Source organism: Camellia sinensis, chromosome 8 (assembly GCF_055761805.1).
Source record: "Camellia sinensis isolate YWXY chromosome 8, ASM5576180v1, whole genome shotgun sequence".
Classification (NCBI taxonomy): domain Eukaryota; kingdom Viridiplantae; phylum Streptophyta; class Magnoliopsida; order Ericales; family Theaceae; genus Camellia; species Camellia sinensis.
Window position 1 is genome coordinate 158,978,276 of NC_138968.1, and position 26,036 is coordinate 159,004,311.

The 26,036-nt window shown below is 35.3% G+C and overlaps 1 protein-coding gene, 1 long non-coding RNA gene and 1 pseudogene across 8 annotated transcripts; all 3 read left to right on the forward strand.

Annotated features, from left to right (window-relative positions):
* The first annotated feature begins 439 nt into the window (after positions 1 to 439).
* Positions 440 to 19,255, forward strand: LOC114319332 (arogenate dehydratase/prephenate dehydratase 1, chloroplastic-like). 6 transcript variants are annotated; one of them, XM_082883916.1, is made up of 11 exons: positions 440 to 591; positions 12,567 to 12,659; positions 13,012 to 13,212; positions 13,984 to 14,064; positions 14,155 to 14,250; positions 14,727 to 14,804; positions 14,889 to 14,978; positions 15,050 to 15,117; positions 16,320 to 16,401; positions 17,101 to 17,136; positions 17,376 to 19,255. In XM_082883916.1, exons 1-10 carry the CDS (start codon positions 556 to 558, stop codon positions 17,131 to 17,133), a joined length of 858 nt encoding a protein of 285 aa, XP_082740042.1. In that variant the 5' UTR covers positions 440 to 555; the 3' UTR covers positions 17,134 to 17,136; positions 17,376 to 19,255. The 6 variants fall into 6 exon arrangements, with proteins under 6 accessions (XP_082740042.1, XP_082740044.1, XP_082740043.1 ...); XM_082883918.1 differs by lacking the exon at positions 17,101 to 17,136 and having other exon boundaries at positions 18,845 to 19,255; XM_082883917.1 differs by lacking the exon at positions 17,376 to 19,255 and having other exon boundaries at positions 16,880 to 17,338.
* LOC145797252 (pyruvate dehydrogenase E1 component subunit beta-2, chloroplastic pseudogene) lies at positions 8,056 to 10,439 on the forward strand (annotated as a pseudogene). The gene has a single exon (XR_014338557.1). The product of XR_014338557.1 is annotated as a pyruvate dehydrogenase E1 component subunit beta-2, chloroplastic pseudogene (transcript).
* A 2,283-nt stretch (positions 19,256 to 21,538) lies between the features above and the next one.
* On the forward strand, positions 21,539 to 25,208 carry LOC114319356 (uncharacterized). The gene is made up of 2 exons (XR_003649399.2): positions 21,539 to 23,574; positions 24,845 to 25,208. It is a non-coding gene; the product is annotated as an uncharacterized LOC114319356 (long non-coding RNA).
* Positions 25,209 to 26,036: the final 828 nt, after the last annotated feature.

Below are 26,036 nucleotides of genomic sequence, written 5' to 3' on the forward strand. Positions count from 1 at the left end.
TAATTTATTACAAGACATGTGTAAGGATTTTCACAGCTTTTCTTTAATAGAGCAGGGTGGGGGTCATCTGCTCTATTAAAGTAGTGAGTGAAGGAAAATTTTTATCACTGACAGACGCAAATAATTACAGACACAAATATTTACAGGATCTTTTGTCGTTCCTTGGCGTGCATTTTTCTGATAATTGAAGAGAAGCCTTATCTTCTACGAATTTTGTCTTCTTCTGCTGAAGTACCAATTATTGATGTTGGCCCGTGGAGTGAATCTTCAAGACAAATTCTTTGTGGAAAATCTGAGGAGTCAAAAATCTTGTAATACGGAACTACTATAATTTTTTTAAAATATTATATGAGTCTTAATTTTGAAGTTCACCCTATTTTTATTTTTTATTTTATTTATTTTATTCTTATTTTTTTTCACCCATAAGTATAAAACATAAAAAAATTGCCATCTCAAGCATCTCATAGAACAGACACAGAGCCGAGACTTGGACCCTCCCTCCTTCACGCGGGTTTTACAGTCTTAGAAGCTCTCTTTACCCAGACTTCCTCTATTATGGAGTTCCATATCTCCACCGACATTTCCGAAATCGTAAGATGTCTCTTTTTTATAGTATTATGTTTTGTCTGATTTATGGGTTTGAGGTATATTTGCTTATTTATTTATTTATTAAGGATTTGTGGGTTTTTGGCTTTTGAATGATTTGTCTGCTTTTGGATTTGTGAATTTTAGGTGTTTGTTTAAAGTCCTCAAAGGATGTTGATTGTGGTGGCCTTGCTGAAATGAATTATGAAAGCCTCCAATTGTGAATTATAAGCATGTGTGTTTTTACTGCATTCTAGTAAGACTTACAAGTACTAAAACTTGGATCAAATTTTGACAACTTGTGTGAACAAAAAGTAACTGATTCTGATTGAATATTTCTACTTCTGCCATTAGAAAACAAATAATTTAGGGTTTTTTGATGACAACACAATTTGAACCATTGCAAAATAAAGGAACAAATTAAAGTAAAATTCTTTGAAGGACTTATTTCAGTATGTTCTACATTTGGCAATGACTCTTCTTAGCTTGTTGTATAGTCTTCTATAGTTGTCGACATTTTATCTTTCAAATTTATATGCCTATTTTTAATTTTTTCCAGTAAGGTCATGTCTGTGTTGAAATGAATGTTCCACTGGAAAATTATTATGTTATCCTTATACATATATTACTACTTAGAATCTAATCTTTTAATTAATTTAGTCATTCCTTGAGTATTGTAGAGGCATGGAAGAAGTATCAAGTGGGTTTGCAAGTGTGGAGCTTAATGGGGATAATATTGAGAATAAAATGGAGAAAACAAGGGTTGAGTTGAATGAAGAAGTGTGGAGCTTAATGGGGATAATATTGAGAATAAAATGGAGAAAACAAGGGTTGAGTTGAATGAAGACAATATTGAGAATCAAAAGGAGGAAATGGGAAATGTAGAAGACAAGGTGGAGGACCCTAAGATGGGAATGATGTTTAACTCCATCAATGAGCTTATGAAATTTTACACAAGATATGCCAAGGAAAAGGGCTTTGCCGTGGCTAAAGAACCTCTAAAAAAGGAGACGATGGAGAGGTGAGGTATGTGACTGTTGCTAGGGGTGAGCATGGTCCGGATTGGACCGGATTGGGATAAAACCAGGACCAATCCGTTATTTACGGTTCCTAAAAAATTGGAACCAATCCAATCCGTTTAAATCATGGAACCAATCCGAACCAATCCATTTAAATACGGATTGGATCGGTTTAGGACCACGGGTTCACATAATTAAATAACAAAAATATATATATAACACTTGAATTTCATAAAAATATAAACATAGCGCTATATTAGTTCCATAATAGCAATATGTTTTTCTATAATAACGACATACTGTTCTAGAATTTAAACAACCATAAGAAAGCTGGTTTCACCATAAGTATTTAGACCATTGCAAATTAAAACTTAAAACTAACAAACAAAAGTAATAAAAGAAGATGTTATACGATTTTAGGTTTGAGTTTAGATTTTACATAGAATAAGAAAAGATACTATGGAGGAGGATGTATAATAAAAATATAGACTATTTGTATACGGTCCGGATCGGTTCCAATCCGGAACCGTGGGATTCAATCCGGAACCAATCCGTGAACTACGGATTTTTAATTATTTAATCCGGAACCGAACCACAGATTCAAAAAACCAATCCAAACCTATCGGATTGGACTGGACTGGACTGGATCGGATTACGGATTTCACGGATTCCTTGCTCAGCCCTAACTGTTGCTTGTAATCGTGGTGGAAAGCAAAGGATCCGATCAAGCAACCCACTTAAAATGAGAGCACAATCAAAAACAGATTGTAAAGCTACGCTTAGGGCAGTTCTATGCACCGATGGAAGGTGGGTATTGAACTCCATTGAACTTGACCATAACCATGGATTGAGTCCCAGGAGATCTCGGTTTTACAAATGCCACAGGATACTTCAACCACATGCAACAAGGAAGCTTGAATTGAATGACAGAGCTGGTATTAGAATTTAAAATGAATGAGAATTTCAATTCCTAATTGAACTTAGCTTTTCTACTGTTGTTCAAAAACATAGACCTGCAGTTTCATACTAGCATTATATTGAGTAAATTCATATAGTTATTTCTTATAAATAATGAATTCATGACAATGGAAAGAAGATAAAAATGAAAAAGAAAAAAAAAATAGTTGAGTGATATAATCTTAAAGGGAACATCTTCAATTTCCTTTCTCAAGTTGTCTTTGCAATTGATTGGGGAGGATAAGAATTTGGTATTTTGGTGCACTTTTTTTTATAAAAAAATAAAAAATAAAATGAAAAAGAAGTTACTTTGTATTAAAATAGTACAAGGGTCAAGACTTGTGGTTCACTGTTCTTGTGCTGATGTTTTGTACTTATGCCACCAGGAATTTCACAAACTGAGTTTGGTTCAAGCTATAATTAGTTATTCTTACACTAGAAAGTAGGATTGGCTATTATGAGGAATTTACACTAGAAATAACTTTAATGTTGTTTAGTGCAATTATAAGAGCATGGGTTGCTAGGCATGAGAACGTAGGTTTTTGAGTTTGAGGATAACTACTTTAAGTGATTATATTAGACTGTCTAATCTCTCACCTCTCATCTCTCATCTCTTTGTCACCTCCACATGCTATCCAAGCTGCATGTGCAGGGGGAGTGTTATACTTGTCCCACAGTGTCTCTAAGGCCGGCCCTGAGTTTTCGGAGGCCTAAAGCAAAATAATTTTTCAGGGCCTTTTAGATATTCATAAAAATAAAAATAAAAATCACCCTGTTTGGTTTAAAATTTTGAAAAATAATTATTTGAGTTTTGTAGACATCCCCGAACGTCCCGGGAGGGAATTCCGTTTTGTTCATTTGGGCTCACTACAGTTCAGGACTCAAATTGTCACGGTTCTTAATCTGATCTTGCAAAGTGCAATGCAAGACTGATAAATCACCAAAGAGTCTAAATCCGGCAAATCGTTTTTTGGAAAACAGATTTGTTTAGAAAGAAGTGCCAAACATGGACTGCTTTGCTAGATACAGAGTCGCCACCTAAATATTTTTTATGGAAAAATTTAGGAAACCCTGACTCATTTGCCTAAGGCCACGTGTCCGTCATCACCAAAGTTGCCTTGGCTCGAGAACTTGGGTATGATTGGGGAAAGTCAGCTATGAGCACCCTCGCTCGCCCGATCAAAGATCGGCCTCTACTAACCACGATATCAAGTTTTGAAAACATTATGTGTTCTTATTCCGGTTATTAGCCTAGATTTACTACGTGATGCGCACAGCATACAAGTATAGACTGGATCGCCTGAATTGGAACAACACATCTCATGTTTGTTTATTTTGAAAATGGTTTGATGGTGCTACCCGCAAGTAGGCTAAGACGTGGATTTGCCACCCTCGGATGGGCTTAGAAAAAATGATTTTGCCACTCTCAAGTGGGCTTTAAAACTCGCAATCGGTGAATTGTTCCAATTCAAATAACCCAACCTTCACCCACAGGCATTCAAGCAGTTATATCACATAAGCAAGTAGCCTCATGGTAAGCATGCTATCATGGCAGTCACTCACACACATGTAAGGATGTTAAAGCATAAACACTTACCGAGTACTCCAAGCCAAAACAGAAGCTATGTTAGAAATCCATGCATGATCCTAACTATGATGGAATGACTAATGCAACACATGCAGGAATGCAACTACAATAGGCTCGGCTATTCTAAGATGACGTATGAGATGCAACAGATAACATGTATTCAATTTGGAATTGAAATACAATGCAGTTAGCATGATGCGCCGAGCCCGGTGCATGCAAGACAGATGAATGGATGCAAACATGCGAGCATAAGTATGCTAATTGAAACATGTCCTAAACTAACCATCATAAGCTAGTAAATAAAAGGGAGAAAGAAGTGGGGGTTGGAAGACATGTGTCACATACACGCACGCTTATTACACAATTGCTCTCGCTCGGAGGGTCCGAATAAATAATACAAACCTAAATAAATAATTAACTACCTTAGCTAATTAAATATTACAAAATTTCTAATTAATTAACAAATTAAAATCAGAAGGGAGGTGGCCGCAACCCTGCCTCGGAATGATGGGATGATGCATGCTCGATTCGCCTCGCCCGGAAACCCGTTGCCATGCCACTGTTGCCTCTGTTTTCACTGCCTTGTTCCTCTGAAAGTTATGAAAGTTTTCAGAACCCTTCTGAATCACTCCCTGAGTGTGGTGGGATGTCACCGGCCTGGATGTAGGTCCACCGACCATGGGAAAATTATCATCGACCAAAAGTAGGGCCACCGGCTAGACTTTGATGGCGGTCGGCAATAAGAGTGGCCGGCCGGCCGTTTCTTCCTGCAGAATACTAGTTTTGCTACAACAGAGGACAAACAGTGTATGGCATGGAATTTTCAAGACAGTGTGTGCATAGCCACCCTCCCTATCATGCTATGATCTCAAGGGAGTGTGGCCCTCGGTACTCGGGCCACCAATCACACATTTCGACGCGTGATGGCCAAAGGTACCAAGTTTGCAAATCAATGTAAATGCATGCAACAAAACAAATGGATGCTTCATGTCCTATCATGTTGAGATCAAGAGCGTTGGTGACCGAGGATTGAGACATGTTTCGTCACTTTAAGCACAAACACATCTCATTCCTCATGTTTGGCTTGACACCCCAAATCAAACACAATGCAATGTAAGTATGCAATATGGCTCAAATATGTAAAATGGCTCAAGTATACAACATGAGGCTAAGTTAGCAAAGCATGCCAAATGTAATGCAAACTAAACATGCAAATGTGCAACATGCCGAGCATGCAAAATGCAATGTGGCGAACATGGAAAAATATGCAATGGAACTAGCATGTGACAACACACAATGAACCAAATATGCAACCAACATGCGACAAACATGCAATGGTGGACTTAAACCCAAAAGGGCAGACCTCAGCCTTGCCATAAACAGTGGCCAAAAGTGATGGGTGAAGGCACCAAAATACAAAGCAAACAAGCATGCTAATGAGCCTACCACCTAAACATGAAGAGGGAACTCTTAAACACATTCAAAAGAGACTAAGGCCTCGTTTGGGATGTTACTAAATTAGCCAATTAGCCAAAAAGTTACTAAATTAGCCAATTAGCCAATTAGTCATACCAAAAAGTCAACAATTACGGCTTCTCTCTACTTTTTGCACAGCTTTTCGTAATTAGCCAAAAAGTCATCCCAAACATACAAGTTGTTTTTACTTACCTCTTTAGCCAATTAGCCAAAAAATTACTAAATTAGCCTGTTCCCAAACGAGGCCTAATATGGACAAATGGCAAGCATGAAAATCTCTGGAAATGTGCAAGGGATGATGCCAAATCACCCAAACCATGCAAGTAAGGTATGCAATGAAAGGCCAAAACTTGAGGCTAACAAAAGGGTTCAAGCCATGGTCATACCAACCAAGCCTCAAAGAGCTAAAATGACTTAAATCAATCCTAAGGCAGACCAAAATAAGGCTAGGACATACATTGGATGGGGTCAAAACATGCTAAGAAATGGGCCCAAAACAAAGGGCATTCAAGGCCACAAAAGGGAGCATTCCACTACAACTATCACAACCGAACATGGCATGGATTATGTGATGAAAAACAGAGTTATAATATGCCAAAATGTTCCCCAAAACCCGCTTAGATGGCATCTAAATGACTTAGACAAAGAGGCATGCACAATGGCCCAAACATGGAGCATAAGACCACAACTCTTCAAGACATTGAAGGGGTGGTAGATGCAAGCATATAAGCATAAAACATGGACTGAAATAGCATGATAAGTGATTTCAAATCACTGAAATAGCTTAAGTAATGCATGCTAAAGACACACACACCCGAAGCCAACAAGCTAAAATGCAAAGAGGCTATACAAAGCATGGCAAACATAGCTAAGACAACCAAAGTCAGACCTCAAGCATGGTAAAACATGACTAAAAACTTCACAAAGCTGAGCCAAAATATGTGAGCATGATGGTCCGAATGCAAGACGCATGTTATGACAATAAAGGGGATTGCAAAGCAAGTGTATGATGCATGCAATGGACTATCAATCCGACCAAAAACAGAGGTATAATATGACCAAATAACACCCAAAAGCCTCTGAGATGGAACTAAAACCAACTAAGCATGCATGCTACCTTTATAAGCCAAAAACACAAGCATATAAGATATAAGGGGAGAGGGTGTCCCTCCCCTATGCAAGACCTCAAAACTCCTTCACTATCACTGAAAATCCTCTGGATTTCAGTGGTGAGAAGGCCAATACACGAAAGTCCTCAAAGCTCAAACAAGAAGGCACAAAAGGGGCCAAACAAGGCCTAAGAGGGGGAGGACAACCCCAAACACCAAAGTGACCTTAATGAAACATCTTAAACATGAAAAATCAGAGCTTTTATTAGTTATACACTAAGCCTAAAACAGCATGCAAGATAGGTTAAAAGCTAGTGCAAGAATGGGGAATATAAAGCAATATTGCTCACCCTTGAAGAACACTTCAAGAACAGTAACTCCAGCCCACTCCTCTGATCAAAACCAACCTAAAAGCTTTGAAATCAGTCCCTCAACACCTTAACAACTTAAGTATGGTGTAACACTAGGTGTTTTAGTGCAAAACTAAGAACAAAACACACTTTAAGGCACTCTAACACACACAAATGTAGAGAGAGAGGAAGATATATAGAAAGAGAGAGTGATATATCAGATATATATGCCTGATTTTGTTGAACCTCTCTAAAGGAAGGAGAGGCCTCCTTTTGTAGAACAAACAAGGGCCAAAGCTTCTTAGAGAAGCTAAGGCAAAGGGGTCAAGCTTCCTCAAGAAGCTAGACCAAAGGTCCAAGCTTCTTGGGGAAGCTAAGACAGAGGGTGCAACCTTTTGGAGGAAGCTAAGACAAAGGGTCTAAGCTTCTTCAAGAAGCTTAGAGCAAAAGGGTGCAAAGGGTGCAAAGGGTGCAAGTCTCCAGCTGGCACAACTGGTATTCACAATGCCTGAAAAAGGCAAAAAGGAGGTACCGGCCAGAAAAAGAGACAATCGGCCAAATAAATGGCCGATTGACCAGATATCCGTGCCGACTGACCAAACAATTGGTCGGTAGAAAGAAAGAAAGGCCGATGGCTTCATGCCACGGCCGGTGGGTTTAAGAGATGGCTAACAAGCCACTTCCTACCCTCAGGTGCAAAAACCACAAGTCCTTGGTCCACAACCAAGCATAAAAGAGTCAAGTCGAGAGATCCTAAGGCAAGACGCATAGCCGAGTCCTTCAGGATCTCAAAATGAACACGAACATGGATGATCACCAAGTGTTCAAACAGTGACGTCCAAGTCTTGAGGACGGTCAAAAATTGGGTGTCTACAAGTTTAAAATTCGCATTTTTTTTATATTTTTTGTATTTGGCAACTTTTTTTGTTTTTTTTTTGTTTTTAAAAAAAAAACACAAATATTATAATTTTTAAGTGTATCTAAATTAGATGTATCTACAAAATAAATAAATAAAATTGCGTAAAATATTTAAAAACCACTAAAAAACACATAATTGGGCCATAAAAAGAGGAGAAAGAAAAATAGGCCCCACAGACGTATACATATATTTTATATTTTATTTTTTTAATTGGGCTAACATCTAACACTTACAAATATTTTTTAACTGGGCCTTTTATTAATTAGGCCAAATAGAACTTTTGAGGCATTTTAAAATGGCCTAAATTAGCTAAACAAATTTGGGCCATTTTTGAATTTTTGATATAGTATAAGATAATGAATTTGTGAGCCTTTTTTTGGGCCTAATTTTTGGGGCCCTAGGCACAGGCCTCAATGGCCTTAGCCCAGGGCCGGGCCTTGTCTCTCTAAGCCTCCCAAGCTTGGTTAATATACTTAAGAGACCCCTTCACTCATAGCCAATTGGTTTCGAGTTGGATGCTTGTTAAAACCTATCACCTACTTCACCCACTTAAACCTACTCCACTAAACCTAACCCACTACACCACTACCACCTCACCTACTCCACTAAACCTAACCCACTACACCACTACCACCTCCACTTCACCTACTCCTTACCTACTACACACTCACCCTCTTCTATATATAGGAATCATGAATCATTGTAATATATATAACATCAAGATCAATACATCAATGAATAATACAATCATTTCTCTTTATACATTAAATTTCAACATGGTATCAGAGCTATAGGTTAGCCCTTGGTGATCTTCACCTCCCGGCGGGCGGCAACCTTGCCTTCACCGCCCGCCGGACCCCAACCGTGCCAATTGAAACCTCCAACACATACCTCCTCGCCTTTCACCTTGGTCTCTACAACCTCACTCTGTAAAATCACCACCTCCATCGGCGTCGTCCAAGTCGGCAACGGCAGCTTCGGCAGCTACCCTTCTTCCATCCAAGTCTCCTAGCCGTTCGATGGCGGCCTCGCCTCGAGACCAGGTCGTTCAGAAGCAGAACAACAATCCGTTGTCAAATCTCCCGAAGAGGACCTGTATGTGCTCGCCGACGAATCATCCGGGATCGTTCCGGTGTAATCTTCACAAGAATTGCAACATCTCTGCCAATAAATACGGTGATCTCAAGGTTCTCGACACCCCCATTGCTGAGAACTCTTTCACAGGCATGGCCATTGAAGCTGCCATGACTGGCCTTCGACCAATTGTTAAGGGAATGAACATGGGATTTCTCCTTCTAGCTTTCAACCAGATATCCAACAACTGTGGAATGCTCCACTACACATCGGGTGGCCAGTTCACAATCCCGGTGGTTATCCGTGGACCCGGCGGAGTCGGTCGGCAACTAGGGGCCGAGCACTCACAACGCCTCGAGTCTTATTTTCAATCAATTCCCGGAATCCAAATGGTGGCATGCTCAACCCCATTCAATGCCAAGGGCTTAATGCAAGCTGCCATTCGAAGTGAGAACCCAGTGATACTTTTCGAGCATGTTTTGCTTTATAATCTCAAGGAGAGAATTCCCGATGAAGAGTACGTGTTGAATCTTGAGGAAGCAGAGATGGTTAGACCCGGGGAGCATGTTACTATCCTAACCTGCCTTATAGAGCATTGCAGAAGTTGGAACTTGCAAACACACACACTGCTCCACTTCAAGCACTTTCTTTTATTTTAATATATATATATATATATGTTTTTTTTTTTTTTATAATATTTTACTCAAAGCACCCACGTTGCTCCACTGCCATATATCTTTTTAAAGAATAAAAACACCCACACCCACACCATTGACACATGCATGACAGACACCCACACACAGCTTTCAATCAATCACGTTAAAAAAAAAAAAAAAAAAAAGGCGCACCCCCACCCAAGTGGTCTCACTTTTTTTATTTTTTATTAGTATTCTTATATCAAATAGTCCATACACTTATGTTTTCCACTGACAGTGTCCACTTTTGATCCTATTCCTACTTCTTTATTTATTTTTAATCAGTTTTTGCCTTTCACCACCACTTTTGACCCAAAACATTTTCATCCCATCATTTCTCCTTCACCCAAAGCAACCGACACACCAACTGTTTTGCACAAACCCATTTTTACTTTTCTTCTTTTATTTCTTAATTTTTTTCTTTTCATCCATTTTACACCACCACACACGGCGCATGCTTTCCATTACTATATTATTATTATTCTTATTATTCAACATAAAAAAAAAAAAACAAAACAAAACAAAACAAAACTACATTCATTCAAGTTGATTTTTCTGCATTACCACACCTACCATTCGAGTTTGCCAAACACACTTGCTTTATTCATATCAGGGATTCACCCCGCTCACCATTCTACAAAAAAAAAAAAAACAAACAAACAAACAACCACATCCACAGGCGGAATTTTTCTTCTCTACTCTGCAGCCGTTCTCTTCTTCTTGCCTCCGTCCTGAGCGGCCCTTGACGGTGTTGCCTCCGTGTTTCCCACTCCACTGGGCACGATCACTACTCCCTGCTCCTCCACTGCAGCATATGGCGGCCCTCCAAATCGGAACATCACGGTGGCCTTCCGCTTCAGCTCCTTGTTTTCCGCCTTTAGCACACTTATCTCTGCTCGCGCATCCTTATACATGCGTTGGAGCAGAGCCAGTTGGGCGTTTAGCTGCTGCACCTCATTTGTTCTACTCTGCAGCCGGTTCGACAAATTTGTAACCGCAGTCATGGTTTCCACACATGACTTCAATGTATACTGATTGGCCTCCACATCCGACTGCACTGCCATTCTTTGCTCCACAGACCGCATAGGAAAGTTCAACGGAGCAAACTCCAAGGCGCTTGGTTGAGGTTCCAGTGCCACCGCACCAGTTATCTCTCTTGTTGACTCGTTGAGGTCGGGAAAGAGAGTGAGCAGACCACGGGACGAAGAGGCCATATTCTGGGTAGCTGAACGGGAAGACGAGGCCATGTTATGGGTTGCTGAGTGTTTCAGAGAAAGGTTGGTTACAGAATGGCAACAGAGTGTTCCAGAATCTCTTTCTCAGAAACGGAAGAGTTTTTTCAAAGGATTTTCGGCGGTTTCAGACTGATTTGCACAGCCTCCGCCTCAACCTTGGTTAAATAGCCGAGGCCGACACGCCACTCTGTCGCTCACGTGCCTCGCCGCGTCTCCGGCTCACCTTTTGATGGCTCGACGCTTTCTGTCAGGCACGCCTTTTGATGAAGTGGGCGTGCCTTTTGAGGGCGCGACTTTTGAGGGCTCACTATATATATCCATATATATATATATTTGGGCAGCCTATTTACACCATCATACAGTGTATTTTTTAAGGGTCCGACAAGACTCTGTAAACTGTCCCGACATTGATTCCGGTTAGCTCCTTCAAGGGTCCGACAAGACTCTGTAAACTGTCCCGACATTGATTCTGGTTAGCTCCTTCATGGGTCCGACAAGACTCTGTAAACTGTCCCGACATTGATTCCGGTTAGCTCCTTCATGGGTCCGACAAGACTCTGTAAACTGTCCCGACATTGATTTCGGTTAGTTTCTACAAGGGTCCAGCAAGACTCCGTAAACTGTCACAACAACTATCACAACATTGTCTGCTACAACGGTCCAACATGACCCCATAAACTGTCTTCTACATCGGTCTGACACAACCATCCAGTGTCCTCTACAACGTTATGACACCACCATACAGTGTCTTTACCATCGGTCTGACACGACCATACAGTGTCTCCTATCCTCTTTTCTTTTATGTATTCGTCTATTTTCTTGTTTTGTTACTCTCTCCAAACTCAAGTTGGCTAGTTCCTATCCCCCTTGAGTTTGCGGGGGGCTGTTAAAACCTATCACCTACTTCACCCACTTAAACCTACTCCACTAAACCTAACCCACTACACCACTACCACCTCACCTACTCCACTAAACCTAACCCACTACACCACTACCACCTCCACTTCACCTACTCCTTACCTACTACACACTCACCCTCTTCTATATATAGGAATCATGAATCATTGTAATATATATAACATCAAGATCAATACATCAATGAATAATACAATCATTTCTCTTTATACATTAAATTTCAACAATGCTTTAATAGATTTATGCCAAAAGTTGGTTGATCAACTACCTACTTCTGTTTCTATCCATTTCAATTCACACTTTTTTAACCATTTATGTCGTTTTTCGCTATTTGTTTGAGTAACTTATGTGAAGCTTGCTTATGATAAACTGTCTTGTGTATCTGATGTCTAACTGATTTCGGTTTAATAACTTGTAATTTTATTAATTTTATTTTCCAATTTGCATAACCATTATCAGTGATTGATTCTTCAGTTTCTCTAAATGATGGTAGGAAGGTGCGGATATCATAGAAGGTATTGCATTTCTATCCAAGTCGCAAGCTCCTAATGCACAGGAAAAAGTAAAAAAGGATCAAGGAAAAGAATTTCTGGTTGCTATAAATTTTTGCCTAATATTCATAGTTTATCCAATTAATCATGCAGGGGGTACCAGGTGCCTATAGTGAGGATGCTGCACTCAAAGCCTACTCTCAATGTGAAACTGTTCCTTATAACAAGTTTGAAGATGCATTCAAGGTTGATTATGATGTAACTCTAACAGCTTGTGGGCAGAATTTAGGACACCACACGGAATTGTAATTTTTCATAACATTTGAATAGTCTATTTTGTTTTTCTTGACATCTTTTTGTATATTATTAATTATTATTTTTGTGATGACTTCAGATAGTGTGGGGACTCCATTTTTGGTAGTAAATGAATTCTAAAAGATGAATTTTTCAGTTCACATGCTGGGTAAACAAAATGAAATGATTGTACAAAAAAAAAAGAACAAGAAAGAAATGATTTGATTCTAATTGTATCCAAAGGCTTCTTAGTATAAATTGATGTACTCATTCCTTCTTGTTTGTTCTTAAACATATTTTTCAGGCTGTCAAACTCTGGTTGGCTGATAAAACAGTTCTTCCGATTGAAAATTCTTTAGGTGGAAGCATGCATCACAACTACGATTTACTCCTTCGGCATAAGCTGCACATAGTGGGTGAGGTTCAGCTGGCTGTTAACCTCTGCCTTCTAGCACTACCAGGTGTTCGGACACAGCACTTGAAACGTGTTTTGAGCCATCCACAGGTCAGGTTTATTTATTTTAGTTTTTTGTTTCTGAGCTGGAGAGAACATTGCTGAATTGAGTTTAATTGACCATTTATAATATAAAAAAAAGATACCAGGCATTTTCAGACTTGTCATTCACATGTCTGCAACTGTTCATCAATCTGGGGTTTTAAAATTTGTTCTTCCCTGAGGAGCAATTGCTTGAGGTCATTTCCATCATTTTTCAACTTTGTTATGATTACAAAGTTACCAGGAAGCAATTGCTTGAGGTCATTGCCATCAATTTTCAACTTTGTTTTGATTAAAGAGTTACCGCTGCTCTTAATTTTGATGTTGGACTGCACTTTAGTTTTGAAGTAAGGTTCAGTCTCTTTGCTAGTGAAAATTGAGATGTGAAAATCAAATAAATTGAAGTAAACTTGAAAATCAACTTCTGTAGTGATAAACATAGTTTAAACTGTGAATTTGAGCTAGATATCTCTCCTAAAATGACTAATTCATTACCTTAGAAATTTAAATTTTGCAAAGGGGGGGAAGCCTAGAATAATATTGTTGAATATATTTTGGCTGGTCATAACAAGCAGCCATCAACCTGTTACCTTACTTTTTGGTGGTCATAATTGAGGAATGCTTTCTTTTTATATTTTTAGGACATATTTTATAATTTTTCAGAATATATTTCATCTAAACAAATAGTTTATTATTTGAATGAGTTATAAATCCTAAAATTTATTTATTTATTTATTTATTTATTTTCGGTGTTACAAGTTGACAAGTTATTGTTTGCAGGCACTTGCTCAAAGTGATATCATCTTAAGTAAGTTGGGTGCTACAAGAGAAAACGTCAATGATACTGCTAGTGCTGCTCAGGTGATCTACAGTTGTCCCTTTGGCATCTTTTTTAACCTTTTTTATACTATAGGAAAGCTTCCTGTTCTCACTGTATTAACTTTGGGTCAGTTGGTAGCCTCAAATGAACTGAGGGATGCTGGTTCTGTTGCAAGTGCTCGAGCTGCAGAAATTTATGGGCTAGATATACTTGCTAAGAGAATCCAGGTTAGTTTCTTCTTGACCTGTTTCTATACTTCCAAGTCTCCAATTGCCTTGTTCTTTTAGCTGCATAAGGCATCTTCAACCTTATCACCATGTCAGTAGGAACTCTTCACAAAGCTCATTGAGAAAAAGACTTATGGAATGGGATAAAAGAAGTCCAAATGAATCTGTTTGAAATGCCAAGAAATAGGATAAAATAAATTAAAAGAAAAGAAAGAAAGAAAAATTGGTAACATTGTAACTTCTATTTTTTGCTTAAATGGAGATTGAAACATTCAATTCAACTTAATTAAGCTTCACTTCATCATGAAATACAATCCATTATCATATTTTATATCGTAATGTGCATAACATCAGTTTTGAGTGCAGTCAGTTATTTGTGTGATAGTCTTCTTGATGCTAAATACCACTTGGTTGTATAATTATTATGTGGTCCAAGAAATGATGCTCAGGTTGCTTGTATTCCATGACCTCGGCAGGATGACTCTGATAATATTACTCGCTATTTGGTACTTGCAAGGGATCCTATCATTCCAAGTACTAATAAGCCCTTTAAGGTAAAATTTTGTTGCCTTGGTTTATTTGCTTAAATGGTTGCCAAAAAATTTGTCTGAGTTGAATTTTGATGTCCTTTATTCCAGACGAGCATTGTATTTACTTTGGAAGAAGGTTCTGGAGTGTTGTTTAAAGCCTTGGCAACATTTGCATTGAGGGACATTAATTTGACAAAGGTAATTGCTCGGTTATCCTTTGGTGGAAAAGCCTTAGTATTGAACTCATTTCTTTTTTGATGTAATTTCAGATTGAAAGTTGGCCACAGAGAAAGCACCCATTAAGGGAAGTTGATAACCCAAACAATGGAAGTGCTAAGTGAGTACTTATTTCACATTTGATTTGAATAGGCTGGAAAACACATTGAACCTGTATCACTTGCCTTTGAATAAGTACATATCATCTGATCCATACAAGATGATGGGAACATTCCCATAAGATTGTTGGATACGTTTGATTTGTTTTGGTTGAAAGCTACATCGCATGGATATTGACATTGGAAGTAGAGTATACACTATAAACACTCAGAATTGCTGGCACACTGAATCCTAAAAAGTTTGAACCTGAACATGCCAAAGTGACCATATTATATACCATGCTAATGTTTCAAAACAAAGTGAACTAATGTGCTCAGTTCAGTTCAATTAACCACACCTGAATTGATTATGCTTACTGTTTGCTTACAAGTAGAATATTTACATGATTATCTGCATAAGTAGTGAGTGGGAATGTTGAAACCTGTCATCATCCCTGCAAGATGTCAATGATGTGTTCCCATAGTTTTCAAATATCACTGATCAGTCATGAGTTGTCCAGTAATCATTTCATGTGTCCAGTGAACTGTTAGAATGTATTAGGAATGGTAGGGTATATTAGGAATATGTCCTATTTCATCTTGATGTATATTTGGTATCTTTATTTTTGCCTTAGAGAGCTCCTGTATTTTGGCTAATGATCTAATATAAAAGGGGATGAGATAGGACTCATACCTCTAACTTTTCTCTTCTCAAAACTGACATGAACGTCTTTTCAGCTATTGGAAAGACCATTGTTACTTGAACAAGTATCAGCGATGGTGAAAACAAACCTACCAAAGACGATATATATAACCATGAAAGCAAAACCTTTTTATCTCATTGGACTTGACCATCCTTGTTTAAAAGTAAAGTTGTCATCACAATTTCAATTATTTATGACATCTATCTAGGTGTATGATATATATATATATATATATTCTAAAATGGAATTGGGGAAAATATGACTGAAGCACTGCCTTTCTTATATTTCCTCTATCAACCATGAGAGTTTAAAACATGTCATTCCAATTGTGCCTATGGATTTACTTTTATTAATCCATTATTTGAGTCTGTTGTGCCGTTAATATTTAACCATTCCTTTTACATAGAAGGTCGTTTGCCTCCTGTGAACTTTGTTTTAACATAGTATTTTGGTTTGATTTGGAATAGTGAATTTTTGTCAAGATAGCCTTCGCTATTTAGTTGACTAATTTATGGTCGCAGGTGTTGTAATTACCTTTTCTATATTGATTTTGAGGCTTCTATGGCAGAGCCCCCTGCACAAAATGCTTTGGGACATTTGCAGGTTTGTGATCTATAATTTACTCCAAGTCCAACTATGCCCCTTGTTTATGCTTTTGACTCATGATACCATCAAGTTCCTTTGAAGTTGCTATTTGCACACACGATACTTCTAACTTCAGCCACCAAAAATTAAATTGTGATATAATTTTACCCTTGTGCACAATTACGAGTAAGAACAAAACTGCAAAAAAATCAAAACATTTTATAAATGCACCCAACCTCCCCCAGCCACCCCCACCCTCTCCCTGCCCCTCCTGATGCCCCCCATCCCCTCACCTCCCTCTCAATGCCGGCCAACCCCTCCACTCATTCCGCTGCCACTCAGCTTCTCTCCCATGGTCCCACCCTCCTCAATGCCTCCACCCCTCTCCAAAACCCTAGATCTATACGTACACATACATATATATATATATATATATGAGAGACAGAGAAACCCTAACGTACTTGGGGTTTTGTTTAACATGTTTTTCAATACACAGTGCCATGTAACGTGACGTTACACAGAAGGTGACAACCTCTCACCACATGACGACTTACTTTCCATTTTTTATTCTTACACCCTGGATGAAACTTGCCTTGTGACACAAAGTGGCTTCAAATTGACCTACAAAACTCTGTAAACTTTTAGACTACAACCTTACCTGTGTCTGTATCCATGCTTGGCAACTTATTGAAAGAGATTTTCCATCCATTGATGCAGTACAAGTTGCCTGCTGCAAGTATTTTAAAGTGAGAGGTATAATTCTTGAAAGCATATCACTTTATATGGCTTGAATATTGTTCTAGTTCTTTGTTCTCGTCTTGTCAGAAGTTGTTAGTGCGACAACAATTTTTTCGCTGCTAGCATTAATAATTATTTTGTTTAGGACATATTTTGTTGCACCAAGATATGAAGCGAACCTCATGAATTTATTGTTTCTTTTCCGGAATTTGCTCCATTTCTTCGTGTACTTGGTTGTTATCCCATGGATAAAGCTCTATAAATATCCATCTTGCTCACTACAGTCCACCGAGAGCCATTTGATGTAAGATAAGTATGAATCATTGGTTAACAACAACCTAGTTCAGACAAATAACATGACTCCATAGGATGCAGACCTAAACATAATCTAAGAATCTAGTAGCTTGCACATAATTTGATTGTAATTAGTTAGGTGAGACAATAATTATATTCAAGAGAAGCACAGTTGCCTCATATTCAGTAGATCGTTTGTGTTTCAACTAGTTGGCTCAGGCGATAAACTTGTTTTTGGTCATTATTTTCACTCATGGCTGATCATTTTTTGGTTCCTATAATATTGTGTTGTAATCTGATCACATTAAGTCACACCCGTACTTTTGAGCACTGTTGCCTTGAAAATACGCTACACCGTCATCTGGGTCCATGTCTGTAGTTGAAGCCTAGTTTGGTGAATTTTACACTATTTTGATCTGTTGATTGCCAATTTTTAGGCGGTATTTGAATTTTGGAGGAAAAGAAAAAAGAAAGAGAAAACCGATGAATTTAATTTCTATTTGTTTCACTTTTTCTTTCTTATATATATATATATATATTATTCATCTCTTCTCAAATTTAAGATTTAAACAGGGTTTAAACACAACCTTAGGAAAGTAGCTATGAGATTCATTTTAGACATTTTTGCTTCCCCAATTGAATGGATCCTTCATTGCATTCATCTTACAAGCAAAAAGTGATGAATAAAAATATAAGTTTGGGATAATCACATTGGGCTCTCCTAATGTTTAAATTTTATACTTGATGTTGTATGTTTGTATTAGTTATTTGTTTTACCTTTGTTAAAAGAGTGATCAATATAATTATGTTGAACTTTGATTTATTATATTTTTTTTAACTTCAAATAAAATGAATATAAATTTTCTGAAAAAATAAAATAAAAGAAAATCAACAATGATACATCCCTCAAAAATTAGAGTTCTAATTGAGTTTTAGTGAAATGGAAAGTCAAAAAAAATTTAAAAAAAGAGTCAAAATATCACATTAAATGAGTTTTATATACAAATTAAAACTATTACTCTGTGTTTAGTTGGGAGATTTGAGGAGAGATTTGGAAAGGGAAAAGGAAAAGTTAGGTGAAATATGAATAAAATATATTTACATTTCACATAGTTTCACACATTTTTTCCCTTTCCCTTTCTAAATTCCTCTCCAAATGTCCCAACCAAACACACGATCAGACTTCACAAATTAAAAATCCAAAACATTTTTAACATAAACCCATAGTTATAGGGGTACCCTTTTGTTTCAACTTTCAACACATGTAGTAAAGCACAACATAGCAGGCCAAACCTGCATGATGAGATCCACGCTCTGATATTCTCCGGAAAAGAAAGAGCTACTTTTGTGCGTACCACATTACTGCTTTGTTTATTTATTTATATTTGACTGGAATATAATGCTTCAATAATGCTTTTAGTCTTTGCAGGAGGGCCTCTAACCCTCAACTGACAACAACTAATATAATTTCTCTTAGCTGCAATCATTTTTTTTTAATAATAATCTACATATTTTTTTAATCTCTACTCGTTTTATTTGTTTATTTATTTTTTAGGTTATCACATTATTTTATTTTATTTTTCTGATCTTTGGAATATACTTGTTTGCTGATGTCAAACAGTTTCATATCTTACCAACCCACAGCCCCACTCTTGAATTTTAATTTAGCCATAATGGATGATGATGATGATAATGATGCTGTTGTTACGACAATAATATTAATAATGGACCCCACAATCTCACATATTTTATATATTACTAACAATAGTTTTCTTCCAATTAGGTGATTAGGGTATATTTCCTCCCCGACATTTATTATTTGATTGTCATTTATGTCTTATGTTTATATCCCAACCCATTGATTTGCACATTTGGTTTTTTTTTTTTTTTTTTTTTTTTTTTTTTTTTTTTTTTTTTTTTTTGCCAATCAATAAGGAATCATTCAAATTTATAAATATTTATTATATTAAACTGGATGATGAACTATTAAAAAAAAGATAAATTACAAATTCATCCTTTGAGATTTTTTTAAAATAAAAATTGTTCCTTGTGATTTGAAAAATTATAAATATTCCCTTGTCATAATTTTTTATTAAACAGAATTAATTGAAAAACAAAATTCATAATTGTTCTCCTATACAATAATAAAATTATCTAAATTATTAATTGAAACATATTTCTAACATTATTAAAAACTGTTAATTGACTTGATAATTTATTAACAAAATGTTTAAAAATTAGAAATCTCAGGGGATAGAATATAATTTTCAAAATTACAAGGACAATTTATATTTTAATCAAACGTTGGGGTTGTAATTATAATTTATTCTTAAAAAAATTAACAGCACAATTTTATAAGCCGAACACTGTGCAGTAGAAGAAAACAATTGACTAACGTTACAGTTAATCGAGAATCTTCTATACGTTTACATTTGCAGTTTTTATTGATTCTAAAAATGCACATAAAAAGGTGCGTGCACAAGAAAATTTATAAGTGAGCTTACGGTGACCAACTTTTGTGAATCTTATAAAAGCTCTTAAAGCTCAATGGCTTCTTCAATTGATGTGATTCTATTACTCCATCTCCAACGGTTCATCAAATCTTATATTAGATTTAAAATTTGATGAAAAAATCACTTTTTAGAGTTCTAATGATTTCAGCAAATTGGTATCAAATTGAGAAAACATCAAAGATTTCACCAAATTGAGGACGGCTTGCTCCTTTCACCAATTCACTGTGTATAGCCGTTAAAGCAGAAATTTGTAAAAATTTTACACTAAGTGGTCGACCAGACCACCAGGTTGACTAACCGGTAGACCGGCTCATGTAAAAATTGGCCTGCGAAATGATTCAAATTATTGGTTGAAACGGTTCCAAAAAAATTTATAAAAAAAAAATTGGCTTTACCGGTCGACCGGCCGATCAACAAATCAGTCGACCACTTCCTTTTTGATGCACGATTGGAGTAAGCCATATCAGATTGAGAAAATTGACCTTTTTTTACTCAAATTTAGTGAAAATTTTGGTTCACCGCTGGAGATGCTCTTAGGAGAGACATAATGAGAATTTAATTTCAAATCGCATTCAGTTCTATTCAAGAATAGAATGTGATTCACAGTCAATTTAGCCATCGTCTGGCATGTCAAATTTTTTGGTTTTTTTTTTTTATAATTATTTTAGTCACAAAAAGACAAAATAAGTTAAAAAGTTAATAAGACAAAACGTCACATCTAAATCATAATCATTTCATTTTTTCTCTCACAAAAGTCAAAAAAGTAAAAAAGCATATCTCAAATGAAGTTTTTTAATCTCAGACTAAAATAGTTAAAAAATTAAAAAATTAATCCACATCCTAAACGAACCCTATTTAGGTGGAATGAGATTCTCACATTAACTGAGAATTTCATTCCCTTTTGCAGATTTTCAGTAAAATCAAGTATACTTAAAAAAAGTAAGAACTATTTAATATTTAGGGGTTGTTTGGAATAATTTAAATAAGTATATTTTTTGATTTTTTATGTAATACGGCAGAAAGATAATATGATCTAAATAAGATAAAGGCTCCGTTTGTTTTCAGAGGTAGAATGGAGGGGATTCATAGTGAGGGGATGGTAGTGAGGGGATTCATAGTGAGGGAATTAAGTAAAATTGTGTTTATTTTAATGATAGTTGTTAGTGTAAGAATTGTTAAATTATTTTTATATAAAATAATAAAACAAATAAAAAAATATAAAAATTAAATATTAAGATTTATAAAAAAAAATTCTCAATATATAAAAAAATAAAATTTTTTTTTTAATCCCCTCACTATTTTTCTAATACCATCTTCATCTCCTCCATCTCAATCCCCCTTTCAACCTCCATGTATATCACCTTCACCATCTTAATTTCCTCCCCAACTTTACAAACAAACATGACACTAAATAACTCCATCTCCATCCTAATCTTCTCCCATCTATTTAATCCCAAAACAAGCGGGCCCAAAAAGATATGATAAAATAGTGTACGCCAAACAAGACCTTAAAATTTTATCATTTTTGCTTAGATAATTCCTAATCAAATGAAGTTCTTAAACTTAGAATTCTGTTCATTTTGCTTAGATAATTCCTAATCAAATGAAGCTCTCAACTGACGACGAAATCAATAGAGAATTGAGATTGAGAGAAAGATACAAAAACTTCCTGATCCCACTCTCTGATCTCGAGCCTTCGACGTGAACTAAACAAGTTCGAGAAGAATCCAAAAAAAATTTAAAGCTTTTTGAGGAATTTAAGATGGAGGAAGATGGGTTGGATAAAACGAAGAAGATATATGATTTAGAGAGAGAACATGAGGGTTTTGAAGGATTAGATTGGATTGCGTGGAAGATGAGGAAGGCCACGAGGTGAGAACTTTATTCTTACTATTGCTTGGATACTGTAAATTATAAGCAAATCTCAAGTAAATTTTGCTGCAAACTTTTACATTTCTTGGTTTGATTTACAGCATTGTGAGTTGTTTTGTATTATTTGTTGCTTCTTTTGATTTCTACTTTTGCTTATTTATTGTTTTTTTTTTTGCCCTTCCAAATTTTCCTTTTTTTCTTACTAATGTCCTATTTAAGGAGACAGTAAAGTGTTACTTTGGCACTCGGTTACTATCAAATCGAGTAGCATATTATTATTTACGTTAATTTTGATAGTATTTTTAATTTTTTTTTAAAAAAATTTCATGATCAATATGAATCGTATTTAATAGGTAAAATATTAATTTTATTAAAAATTGACATTTATATCAAAGTTATATTATTTTAAAATTTAAAATATTAAATTACTTGATAAGAATATTTTGGTAACAGTGTTATGTGTTAGACTTGTTAAAAAAAACTTTTTATATTTATTCTTAATTTGTTAAAATTTTATTATGAGGCGCTTTTGATAAAATCTTCCTAAACAAAACCGTTTAGTGTTTTTTTTTTATGAAAAATATTTGCCCTTTCTTTTTCTTTGAAAAAAATTATTTTCAAATACCGGCAAAAAGTTAATTTAAAATTCACCGACAGCAAAGACATTGCAAATAGAAACTTTCGAATAATTTTACTTTTTGCTTTATTTTTTATTTATTTATAAAAAAATAATAATACTATAAACACAGACATAAAAATCTAAAAATTATTAAAAATTTTACATTAATGATTGAAATTCATTTTATGGAGATCTCATATTTATCAATTCAATCTCTATTACATATAATCAATTTCTAAATAAATTATAGATTCCAAATTGTGAGACCTAGCTTTTTCATAAAAGAAATTGCATAGGGCCAAAAAGTTCAGTAGCTGAGAAAAAAAGCCAAGAAGAGGAATCAATCATAAATACAGTATACAAAAATAATTGATAATTCTAATTTTAAAGTTTTAAGAGGAATTCCAATGGTGATGTCATATGTATTAATTAATATATTAATATTAATTATGATATTATTATTTATTTTACTTATTAATTACATTATAAATATCAAAAAAAAAAAATAAATTATATCACATTATCAATTGATATATTAATTAATACATGTAATATTATTCAAATTCTAATGGTAGAACCTATTATATGGTGTGATATTTATGTTAATTTGTTTGGGCGCATATATATGTATTTTTATATCACATCACTAGAATTTAAGGGGTTGTTTTGGATGATTTTTTTTAACTTTTCATGAAATATGAATTGAGTTTGGATTGGATTTGAAATGATGTATTAAAGAGGTGATACGATTTAAATAAAATAATGTGACTTAAATACGACAGTGAACTTTTTACAAACCAATCCTAAATTAAAATTATAATTTAAAAATTCTTAATCACTACTCATACAGTATATTCTCTGTGAAAATACAGTCAGTCCATGAACTTTGGGCGACCCAAGTGTCCGGGTTCATTGAACCTGTCAAACCCACCACTTTTATCTCTCCATTGCTCTCTCTCTCTCTCTCTCTCTCTCTCTATATATATATATATATATATCTAGGGCAAGAGAGCTTCTAGGAAAGCTCATAAAATGTAACAACTATTAGAGAGAGAGAGAGAGAGTGCTTTGATGGCCATAGCTTCTGCTTCTGCTTCATCTCCTTCTGCCATTCCTAGTGCACCGCGTCTTTTTTCTCTTTCTGTGAGCTCAAAGGTATATTCTTCTCTCTCTCTCTTTTCCATTCTTTCAATTTCTTTTCCTTCAATTTGTTCTATATGCAGATTTTCATGTCCAGCTTATTGGATCATGGTTTGAAATAATACTTATCACCGGTATGGACGATACAGTCATATATAAGATAATATTGACCAATATATCTGTATTAATAGTTTAAAATTTCAATATAGCCAATATTTAAATACATAGATTGTATAGATTTGATTCACCGTGAAAAAAAAAAAAAAAAGTCATTATAAAGTTTGTGCAAAATTTTTTTTTTTTTTCTTGTTAAATTATCTAGAAAATTAAGTAGTCTGGAGTATTGTATAGCATTATCTATTTGATATTTCAAACCAATTATGTAGTAGAAAATTTTATGGGCGGACATGTTGCCTTACTTTTGTTATGTATTTTGGAGAGAAAGACGATCCATTTAGTGTGTGCTAATTTCTCATTGCCTGAAATTTAACCAAGTAAACAATACCATAATAATATCTAATAATTTCTCAATTTCTGATTAATTTCATATATACATATAGTGTGCATGTATGTATCTTTTGGTTCTATGACTTCTTTCTAGAGGCCCACATCTTGGACTAATGTTTTCTACATCTATTGTTTTAGCAAGTTGTTCATATATCATGACCAAAGTCTTGGACTAATGTTTTCTACATCTATTTTTTAACAAGTTATTCATATATCATGACCAAAGTTCAGTGTGGTCATCAGTAACTAATTAAGGCTAAATTTGGCATACTTCAAATAATTCATCTTTTTATCTTTTTATCTTTTTTTCTATCACATCATCTTTTTACTTTTCTGTACATTTTTTCGTAAAAAGACAAAAAGTGCACTTATTTAGGTTATCCTAAACAATCCCTTAATAAGAAAATGGATAAGGTGGGAAAAATAAATAAAAATAGAAAGAAAGAAAAAAAAGAAACAGAGCTACTTTTTTTTTTGTGTTTTGTTGATAACCGAGTGTCCGGGTCAGCACCCCTTCGGAGTGTCGCACCTCGACTAATCTTAAAAAGTACCAAAAAGAAAAATGTATAGATCAAATTTATTCTAGATATGATTCACACCACACTAAATTTGAATCTGATCTACACGTTTTGTTTTATTTTTAGATACATAGCTTTTCTGGTGAAAAATTAACTGATAAAATATAGATAATTGCCTTTTGACTGTAATATAAAAATATAAGCAACATTCTCTCTTGTACAGTGATGTGAAGCTGATCAAGTGGTTTTGCCTTTGACAGAATGGGCACTTAGTTCATCTATATGATATGAAGATGAGGCTGATTAGGGCAGGGCAGCTAACAACTTTCTCTCTCTGCCCTTGGATTGGATCACTTAGCATAATTGGTATGCCAAAAAAAAACACTTAATTAGAAGCAAAATAATCATTATAGTGATCATAATCTGATCATATATACACATACAAAAACAAAAACATTACCCGTGGAGGTACCAAAAAAAAAAAAATCGAAAAAGGGTGAATGCAGTGTTGCCAGTGTATTGTGTATTCTGTGTATTTTTATAACTGATTTCCGTGTTTGTGACAATCATGGTTTCGACGAGGAGTTCCCCTATAAACTTCAAAATTTCTGGTTTTTTTGGCTATCCATCATCTTATGGAGAGATCATAAAACTGGTCAAAGCAGTTTCTATATATCCATTCACTTTTGTTTTTATTTAAAGATCAAGAATGAAAGAGGCTTTGCTGCAGCATGAATGCTTGTGGTGGCCGTGGCATGCAATAATTTTTTTTGTATTAACCTTTCTGCTCTTTCCTTTTCCCCCATCACCCTGAAGGGTACGATTGAATATGTCACTAATCAATACTACATTCTCAGAAAATAAACCATACTGATGGATTTTTTGTCCAGTGTAAATTTAAAATTGATGAAATATGAGCTATACCCAAAATTATTGAAGTCTGTAAATGTGATTTTCACTATTTTTTCTAGTATTGTTATTTTTGTATTGCTACAATAAGTGAAGAAAAGAGAGAAGCTACGGATCTGATAATTTGTTTGTGAATTTTATTAAGCATAAGTGACATGTGTTCCATCTGCATGGGTTTTGCTTTCAACCCTTAAAAATGATTCATTTGGGTCTAAACCAACATATCTACAGTTGGGGCCAATCCATGTGCAATTTTAAAAAATAAAATAAAAATGTATTTTGTTTTTTCTTCACATTTTCAACTCAACCAAAACAGAGAAGAAAAATAAAATTCTACTGTAGTTTATTTTTTAATATTTTGCCTTCCTCACAAATTCATGATTTAAGTATTTGAAATTGAGAACAAATAAAATTATATTTAATAAGTTTGACTTATAAGACACATGATTTGTTCATGTTTTTTAAACAAGATGATTACATATTCTCCTAAGTACGTATGCAATAAGTTCATTTCTTTTCTTTTTTGGGGGGACAAATTCTCGG